This window comes from Channa argus, chromosome 13 (assembly GCF_033026475.1).
Source record: "Channa argus isolate prfri chromosome 13, Channa argus male v1.0, whole genome shotgun sequence".
NCBI classification, from domain to species: domain Eukaryota; kingdom Metazoa; phylum Chordata; class Actinopteri; order Anabantiformes; family Channidae; genus Channa; species Channa argus.
In genome coordinates this window covers 3558160-3568463 of record NC_090209.1, presented here as the reverse complement: position 1 = coordinate 3568463, position 10304 = coordinate 3558160, and the positions used below count along the sequence as shown (strand labels likewise).

Below are 10304 nucleotides of genomic sequence, written 5' to 3'. Positions count from 1 at the left end.
GAAAATCAAAACTCTGTCCAGTTTTATGCAAATTGACAAGTCTTGATCGTATAAGTCACCAGGATCTCAATTTTATCAAGCATGGTTTACATCAGTAGAGATGAACTCAACATGTTTTTACATAAGTCAAATTAGCTCTCACCCACATTGTCAGTCTAGTTTCAGTAATGTGACACAATTCAGCTGTAGTGATGTCAATACGTAAAGGACTGAAATACTTTTTCCAACCTACATTGTGCTGTTCAAATAATGTGTTAAGTAAGCTTAATGCAAAGAGGTGAAGGCAAAGTCGCCTGTGACACAGACTCATTGGCAGCTGGGCAGAAATATCCATACATTATATGTGTAGCCTGAAGCTTATCCCAAATGTCACAGGGCAAGAGGCAGGGTACATTCTAAACACGTCACCTGTCTATCTGAGGAGCAACACAGCGAAACGTACACAAACAGACAACTATTCACACCGACAGACAATTACGAAGGAAACCCACACAAGCACGGGTGCAGGCTCCACACAGAAAGTCCCAATCCCACAACCTTCCAGCTGCGAGGCAGCAGCACTAACCACTCCATCACCATGCAAATGACAGCTAAAGGTGTTTGGAGCAAGTCTCACCCTACTGAGACTCGCTTTTTCTTCTACTTCATAGATTACTGCTTTGAATTCACTACATTTCAGAGACAAAATCATACTTTTACTATATGTATGGTAACTAAGAACTGTGTAGTTACAGTATTAGTTACATTTGGTATCTTATAATTTAAACAAAATACTGTTATCGTAGTACTCTACTAATCCCAGATGTGAAATCCACCAGCTATTCAGCAGTATATAAAGTATAATTACTAACCTCCATTGTCACCAGCTGCAACATTAAAGTGTTGAACAACTTGATGCAATAATTATAATCCAATAATGTTGTAATGTTTATTAATGTGAAATGAATACTTGTACACCTAGGTACTGACCTTTACCTCAAATGATCCAAAGTTACTAATTGAAATGTCAATGAATATCTGATACTTCAAGACAAATGTATAATTTATAATCACAACAGGTTTACCCATTTTCTTTCTATTATTTAATTTTAGGGCAAGCTACATTAATCTACTATCCCACTATGTTTCAGATACAAATATTGATTTTTGACAAATTCTTTTGTGTGACAGCTACCTTGTTTTTACCTCCAAATGTTTTTTTTTTAACTCGTTGCAGATCTGAACTACAAAAACGATGTTAATATATATATCGTTTGGTTAATTTCCAAGTAAAGCACATTTCTCTAACAATCATGAAAGATGATGTCATATTAAAATTGGTCATAATACTTTTGCGTTCATATTTTAATAAATACAGGACTTTTACTTTCTAAGTGGATATACACTGTGGTATTGGTGACCAAAAAAAAAAATCATAATTCTTCTGTATTGGGATGTCTTTCAGGACTCATGAGTCCAGTTTGGGAAACGCTGCTTAAGTCAGCTGGAATTATGTTGTGAAAATACCCACAACGTCCCCAGAGTCTTCAGAACACGGCCATCCTCTGCCAACAACAACAGCATCCACAACACAAACAAGGCACAAACAATACTTTTGCTGAGTTTATTTTAATGACTACACTAAAATATTTTAAAACACAAAACAGCTCATAGTCACAGACATGCTTTAAACAAGTATATAAAAGACTGAACAAAATTATTTAAGGACAATTGCAAGAAAACAGACATTATTATTGCACATTTCTTTACATGGCCTGGTGTATGATTTGGCAAACCAGATGTTGATAAATCAGGACTACAATGTTTTTGTCCCCCCGCCCATTTTAAGGCTGTGTAATAAAACATAGCCAAAAAATGAAAAAACAAAAACAAAAAAAATAGGTTAAAAAAACATAAGGCAGATTAATGACCTGAGAAAAATAATGCTGTTAGAAGCTATATAAACTAAAGCATCAACTAAACAAAAGCCCCAAAATACTGTGTGTGAGGTGGATACTGAGCAAAACCATTTAAATGTCAATCTATTACATTAATCAAACTACCACAACAGCAATGTACTGTATTTCCATTTACTACTATGAAGTACTGAATCTCCACCCTTATGTAAGACGAGCCTTAGTGAGAATACGCATGACTACTGCTTTGGTACACACAAATGGAACATAGTTTTTAATGCACCCCAAAGATAAGTCTACCGATTAACAGTTTAAGGCAATTTATTAGATGTTACAAAGACTAAAACTGTCTCCACTTTGTTTGGGTTGATTTTAATAGGGTGAGAGAGCAATAACGGTCACTATACGACTGACTGCCAGTATGTAGGTACTAAAACTGAACAAATCTGAGTTAGAGAAGCCATCAAGTTTTTGGAATCCCTTACAAGTGCAAAATAATATGGAATATGTGAATGTTTCCATTTTTGTCCTAAGGCAATACTGAGATAGCAATAATTGCAGTGAAAAGGTTTTTCCTTGCTGCAGTAATTGCCCCCTGTAGTTAAGAGATGTAATTCCTAAAGAACTGCCAATGTAAGACATGGGGGACAGTTGCTATTGTGTGCAAAACCGTCTTTTTTGTTCAAAGCAAACATGAGGCTCTTCCGGTCTAAGTTTGCTAAATCAAATGTGCTGTATAACCTCAAATGTTACTTTAGTTAATTTAGAGTGAAATTCCTTCTATCCATTTCCCTCACCTGTGCGGAGCTGTAGTGGAGGGTTAGTGACACAAACCAAGACTACACAAACAGTAAATCACCCCCTTGATTTGGCTAACTGGGACTGCTGCAGCCTTATTTTAGCTTCTGCTGAACACAAAATGATGACTGTGGAATTTGTCCCCCCAGGAGAAATGATTACATCAGAGAAATCTGTTTCACTGTTCATATGAGCACCTGACTACTGAAAAAATTTTTTTTGTAAATCCACCCTTTGAATCACAGAATTTAATTCAGAGGCCACAAATAATGACCGCACATGCATTGGCTCATGTCAAAAGCTTCTTTGCCTGAGCCTTCAGCTGCCTTGGAACCATGATTGAATGCTGGGTTAAGATTTTCTGCCTAAAGTAGTGCTGCTCAGTTAGTAAAATAAATCATGTAATATTGGCAACTTGCCCTGCAAATGTCTACACATGTGTTTCAAGTGAAACAAAACATGTCCTCTCAGTAATGGAGTCCATGCATCTACAGTGCGCATTAGTAACAGTAGTAAAGTTGGGAGCGCAACCCCCTGAAGCTGTCTTCGTCCTGCCCTCTGGCCTGCTCTCCTTCAAACAGACTCGACTCTGGGAACACCACACCCTCTAGTGGATCTGGCTGGCAGAACTCCACTATAAACTCCTCCTCGCAGTCCAGCAGCAGTCTAGACCACGCACACATGTCCAGTTGGCCTGCGGTGCCGCCATACTCCTCCGGCAGGACAGACCGGGGGATATTCTGGTGCAGAGAACGCAGGTCTGAGCCATGGAGGATGTACTGCTCAAAGAGACAGCAAAGACATCATGTCAAGGACATCATCTGTCTCACCATCAGCTTCATTATTTAAAGTGGCTACAATCAATATTTCTTGTAATGGGAAAGGTGTCACTGGTGCTAATGATCCACAAAGAATTATCACTCAGCTCTACAGTTCCCCTCTGGTCTACGGAGCTATAGCTTCTTTGAGCTCATAGATTTGGTTTTACTGCTTTCAACTTTATTCCTGGTTCACTCACAGCAAAGTGTTTGGCTGCAGGGCCATCAGTTCCCAATTGTTTTAGTGAAACAGCTTAACACACCTGGGTTTCCTCTGGCAGTACATTACCTACACTGCAACTAGCTGAAGAGCCAGATATTTCCCACAGGAGTGGGTAGAGATCAGGCCAGAGCTAAAGGGAAGGTGAATATTGGACAAAAATCCAGGGGCAAGAAACACGACTAAATCAAAGTTAATGATGTGTCCTACAGTATCTGTAGGATACAGTATATGTAAAAGGAAAAATATTTAAAAGGTGGTAACATGTCAGTGTTCGCAGCCTATTTCCTCTGCTGCTAAATTGCAAGACTTCAGTCATTTAAGTTTCAAATCAAGCCTGTACAAAAATAACATTATTATTATTATTATTATATTTATTTAGTACAATGTTTGTTTATTATTAACAGAAATGGTCAAGGAATGTATGATTATGAAAATTACATCAATGCAAATGTTTGCATCCCCTTTATTAACTAATAAAGGACCAGTTTCACTAGCTTAATGTGCATAGTACAGTAAAACAAACAAATTATCAAATGTTGAAACTGAGAAACTGTGTTATTCATTAAAACGTATTTTAAGGTGAAATCACATGCAAATAGACAAAACACAAGCAAATTAAAAAAACAACCTCAATTTGACAACACAGGCGTAACACACTGCAAAAGCCATAAAACAACCAATTTGTGAAATGAGCTGCAAATGGAAATGTTTCTACGAGCAACTAAAAATATATTTACAAATCTAAATGTCTGTTTTTAGTGTCCCATGGAAACATTGCTATGACAGTTGTCTGTCAGCGCATTTCTTCATTTGATTGTGTTTCTCAATTTAGTTGTGTTCTGGTTGTTTGTATAATTTTCTCGATTTGCAGTACGATGAAATCTCAGGGCCGCCACAGTATTTCCCCCTTTTTAATTTCAGTTTCAAAAAGTTGGCACCACTGTGTTGCACTACCTCTTCTTTTAACACTGGATTTGGAAACTGAGAAGACTAATTGGTTTACTATGAAGAGCAATTCTTTCAACTCATTCTTTCAGCAGTTCAGAGCCTCCTTTTTCATATTTTCCTTTTGGATGACAGGTTTGGCCTGCAGACAGGCCAGTTAAGCACCTGTATTCTTTTACTACTAAGCAATGTTGTAATATGTGCGGAAGGTGATTTGTCATTGTGTTGCTGAAATGAGAAAGGCCTCTCCTGCCTAAACACAGTCCAGATGGCAGAATCGTTCTCCAAAACCAGTATATATTTTTCAGCGATAATAGACGTGTATAAGTTACCCATGCTCTGACCAGAAATACACTCCCAAAGCATCACAGATGCTGGTTCTTGAAATGTGCACTGATAAAAAAATCAGATGGTCTCTCTTCTCTTCAGCATGGAGAACACAGCATCAGTGATTTCCAAATAGAATTTTACATTTCAACACATCACAACAGTTTTCCACTACAGCTGAGTCCATTTTAAATAAATTCAAAAAGGTTGAACCATTTCTAGATCTTGCTTATATATGACTTGCCTTATTATGGGCAATGTTACATTGAGAAATGTATTGTTTTTTGTTGAACACCAGCGGGCTTTCAAATATTGATGAATCTTGCCACATCCTTACTTCTGAAAGATTTCTCTGGGATGCTGTTTGTACCCACAGCCATGCTACTGATCTGGGGTTGCAGATAAAAAGGAGGCAACACAATTCCGAATAGATTATTGTTTAAAACAAAGCAGAGACAATTTATGGCCCATAGTTACCCTTTCTGCCATCTTCTCCTTCAGAAACGGCTTGATTATAGCAAAGATGCCTTTGAAAATCCTGGGCTCGTTAATTATGTTCACAGCCTTGATTCTGATTGGAAAACCATCCTTTGAATAAGAAAAGAAACTGCATTTAGGACAGTCACAGCTTATCTTTGTCAAATAATTTGGATGGAATTTTTACGCTTACAGTATTTACACACACACTGAAGCCATGACTAAACTCAAAAGTATGTCCTCCTGTTTGTTATGACCATTATTCACATAATAATATTTACTGCTGTCATCAAAAATGAAAATGCATTTGAGTTAATGCTGCAAACACAGATCTATTCAAGATCCAACTTCTTACCTGAAGGATGCTCACAACTTTTTTGGCAAGGAACGGGCCTGGATTGGATGCCTGTGACATGCCCACTCCACTGTAGTCAGTCAAAATGACGATACCATTGACCTGTGTTTCCTCTGGCTGAATCAGCTTCTCCAAAGTCAAATAAAGGGCCCTCACATTGTCAACAAAAGGATAATCATTTGGTTTCCATTTTCCTGTAAAAAGGGATTGAGGTGAGTAACTGTAAAATCAAGGATGAAACATCTGTCAGCAACTAGCTATTTGCGATTCAGAGATTAAAATTCTAGACCTACAGTATGTGACATCTGAATTAAAAACAGTAATTTAAGGATGGTGAAGTCACTATAAATCTGCTGGATTCTGAGGTGAAGCAGAAGCAGACACCAACCTGGCCGGAGACACAGGATATATCTTCCATTGGGGTCTGGCCGTGGCAGGACGGTAAGAAAGCCCTTGTCCAGGACGTGCTTCACCGTGGATGGCTTCAGGTCCTGGAACACCTCCGGCCAGGCTTTGCGACCTGCATGGTAATTGAGCAACAACTGCATGGCACGGTCATAGTCAAACTTTCTGGCCCGCAGGAAGCGCAAGAGGAAAGCGTCATCCAGCCTCGTTCTGAGATTGAGCTGTTCCTACAGACACAGGAGAAATAATATTTATTCATGTTGCGGTGGTAGCAGATTTAGTAAGGGTTTTCAGATGTCCCTCTCCCCAGCAACAATTTCCACTTCCAAGACCATATGAGATATATAATCTCTCCAGTTTGTTCCCAGTCTACCACGGGGTCTCCTAGTTGGCCATTTCTGGAAGACCTCCAATGGGGGGCAGCCAGGTGGTTTTCTTTAAAGCTGACCGTACCACCTCAACTGGCTCCACTCCAAGTTCCCTCTGGATGTCTAAGCTCTGCACCCTATTTCTAATGTTAAGCCCATCTACCCTACGGAGGAAACTCATTTCATCCACTTGTGTCTTATTCTTTTGGTAATTACCCTGAGATTATGACCATAGGTGAGCATTGGAGCGTAAATAGACTGGAAAATTGAGAGCCTTGCTTTGCAGCTTAGCTTGGTCTTCGCCCCAACAGTTCGGTACAATGTCCAGATTACTGCTGATGCTGCAATAATCTGCCTCTGTACTTTTCCAGACACAGGGCATAGCCACATACATCAGAATTTTATCGACATGGATGAAATGACTTGAAACAGCTATAGCCATGTCTTTAATCTTCCATATTCCTTAGAGCTTCTTGACTCCCTCTTCACCACAGCGATTCGGTACAATGTTTACATTACTGCTGATGCTGCAACAATCAGCCTCCTAATCTCAAGATCCATTTGACCCTCACTCATACCTCCATATACTTAAACTTCTTCACTTGGGGCAGTGACTCATTGCCACCTGAAGAGGGCACACTCGGCTGCAGAGTGTCCCAGTGCAGGCTGAAGGTCATGGTCTGATCAAGTCAACAGAACAACATAATCTGCTAAAAGCACAAAAGTGATTCTGAGGTCTCAAAACTGGACACTCTCCACCCCCGGCTTCTTGAAAATATTAGCTTATTTCGAATTTAATGGCAGCAACATATCTCAGAAAAGTTGGAAGAGGAGCAACAAAAGGCTTGAAAAGTAAGTGCTGCAAAAACAAATGGAGGAGCATTTGGCAACTAATTAGGTTAATTGGCAACAAGTCAGTTACATGACTGGGTATAAAAGGACCATTTCAGAGAGGCAGAGCCTCTCAAATGTAAAGATGGGCTGAGCAAAATGGAAAACTGTTCTATGGTCAGATGAATCAATATTTTAAATTCTTTTGGGAAACCATAGATACCTTGTTCTGTAGACTAAAGAGGAAAGGGACCATCCATGTTGTTATCAGCGAAAAGTTCAAAAGTCTGTATCTCTGATGGTGTGGGGGTGCATTAGTGCCTATGGCGTGGGCAGCGTACACGTCAGGAAAGAAACCTTCAATGCAAAAAAGTACATTGAGGTTTTAGAGCAACATACGCTCCCATCTAGATGTTGTCTCTTTCGGGGAAGGCCTTGCATATATCAGCAAGACAATGCTAAACCACATACTGCATCACAACAGTATCGTTTCGCAGAAGATGAGTCCAGGTGCTGAACTGGCCTCCCTGCAGTCCAGACCTTTCACCAATAGAAAACATTTGGTGCATCATAAAAGGAAAAATCCAGGAAAACTCCTCACTTCCCAGACCTTTACAGACAGTTGTTAAAAGAAGAGGGGATGCTACGTAAGGGTAAACATCACTCTCTTCCAACTTTTTTGATATGTGTTCCTACCATCAAATTCAAAATTAGCTAATATTTTCCATGAAATGTTAAAATTTCTCATCTGATATGTTGTTTATGTTCATTTGTAAATAAAATATGGATTGATTAGATTTGCAAATCATTGCATTCTGTTTTTATTTGTTTTACACATCTTCCCAACTTTTTTGTAATTGGGGTTGTACTGTAACTGTGAATATTTAAATACAATCTTTTAGTAGTGTTTTAAAAGTCAGGAGAATTTTTATGCTGGGGTTGAGGTGATTTTTAGTTTTTTTTATAAACTGTTGGTAGAACCAACAGACCCTGTACACATTATTATTGGGTAACATAACCTGATGATTTAATTAGAGGAACAAGTTGAAGTTTGGTGACCTGTTGTCAACCCCCAGATTCCATTGTGAAATAATAAAACAAAACAAAACCTTTAGTATCATGTCTCTCAGCGCCTGGACATCCCGTAGTCGCCACTCTGGTTTTTCCTGAAGCTCCTCCCGTGCCTTGGCCACCAGCTCAGGGGTCAGTGTGCAGGAGTAGTTGGGTGGTGGTGGTCCAGGGAACCAGTTAAGTGCTGCAGCTGCTGAAGGGTCCACTGGAGGAGATCTGAGATCAATGGACTCATGTTGATTGGCCATGGACTGACTGACTGAAGCTGTTTCAAAAGCAACACACAAAAGACACTTCTAAGTGGCTGTAAGACAAAAAATAAAATAAAAAAATAATCAGCTCCACCTTCACCAACAGTGACCCTTTTATTAAGTACTGTACATATTTTACATATTTACCATAATCAGTATTAAAAATACATTATTCTTTATGAGGACTACTTTTAATTTGAAGGACTTTCACTATACTTGCGTATTGAGTTTACTTCTAGCACCTCTGCACACATCTTTGCTGCTAGCAAAGATGGATATGAATCAGGTAAGTGGACTGGTTTAGTACATTTATTGTTTTTTGTGTGTCAAGTAATTTACAGCAGGAAAAACATCAGACGATGTAGAATAATTCTATCATAGAATTACTTCACAGCAACAGTGTAATCATAAATACATCCATTTCATTTTTCTTTAATGACGAATATATTGTTCATTGCATAGATTCTTAAACTACTACTAAACTAAACGTATTCAAACTGCACAGTGTATAAAGCAGCGAACACAAAAGTGTATCCTAGGGCAATACACAAATGAATGTTCTTGTAAATATGCCAACAATACATACGTACTGGCGTTTTATCTAGCAGATACTAGATGTAAAGGGTCTCGCAGATAAAGTATATCTGTGAAGAGGAGCAGATTTCCCTATAAAGCCACAACATGCTCAATGTGTAAGCTGCAAGCAGGTTAACGTTATCTTCTTAGCACTGACTCTAGCTAACACAACCTGAGCTCGAACAGAACCAATGCGAGGCTCAGAGTACCCGAAAATTAATTTTACGTAAACAATTTAGGACAGACATAGGTGCCTTTTCTGAACATCCACTGGCAAATGATGAAATTGCGTCAAACAACAGCTACGACCACTCAAAACCATAGAGTCAAAAATCACTACCGACCTGTCAGGAACATCCTTTTTCCGGTTAAAGAAGCGCCTCTTTCTCATTGGTTCAATTGTAACACGTGACGCGTTGTGACGCAGCACAGCGGTCAAAAGCGTTTTGGTGCCCCTCGGAAACAGAAACCCGGTTTACTGCGCACTTTCCATTTATTTATATTTAACATTTGTTTTTCATTTATTAATAAACTATCTCAATACGAGGGTTGACGTTACTATTTTTTTATGTGACAAACACATCAATTGTACTTCAAAGCAGTAGATGGCAGAATTTGCCTTTGTTGCCAGCAAGAATTGCCTCTGGCTGCACACGCCTGTCACATTATGCTTTATGTCATGTCAAGGTCTATGAGGCATGATAGCTACTTGAAATTTGCGGGTAAAATTATATTTCTATTTATGTAAGTGTTTGATGTTTTAATAAAAACAGATCATTTGCATTTTTCAGGATGACAGAGAGTTATGTGTGAATGGTCTTAAATAATGATAATCTATAGTTGAGTCTTAATGTACTTCACTTGACATTAGCTATGGGTTTAGATAATGTAGACATATATCTTGGAAGTTGTCTTCCTCCCCTATCTATGTTAAATCAGTGCTCTCTATAATTATTTTATGACA

At 38.8% G+C, this 10304-nt stretch overlaps 1 protein-coding gene across 6 annotated transcripts; it reads right to left on the bottom strand.

Moving 5' to 3' along the window:
• Nucleotides 1–1589: 1589 nt before the first annotated feature.
• ttpal (tocopherol (alpha) transfer protein-like) lies at nucleotides 1590–9798 on the bottom strand. Of its 6 annotated transcripts, none has more exons than XM_067527240.1 (6): nucleotides 9685–9798; nucleotides 8552–8778; nucleotides 6227–6470; nucleotides 5839–6032; nucleotides 5484–5594; nucleotides 1590–3472 (listed from the first exon to the last, which is right to left on the bottom strand). In XM_067527240.1, the coding sequence occupies exons 1-6, from the start codon at nucleotides 9695–9697 to the stop codon at nucleotides 3194–3196; spliced, it is 1068 nt and encodes a 355-aa protein (XP_067383341.1). In that variant the 5' UTR covers nucleotides 9698–9798; the 3' UTR covers nucleotides 1590–3193. The 6 variants fall into 6 exon arrangements, with proteins under 6 accessions (XP_067383341.1, XP_067383343.1, XP_067383340.1 ...); XM_067527242.1 differs by having other exon boundaries at nucleotides 8552–8817; nucleotides 9685–9727; XM_067527239.1 differs by lacking the exon at nucleotides 9685–9798 and adding an exon at nucleotides 9587–9653.
• Nucleotides 9799–10304: the final 506 nt, after the last annotated feature.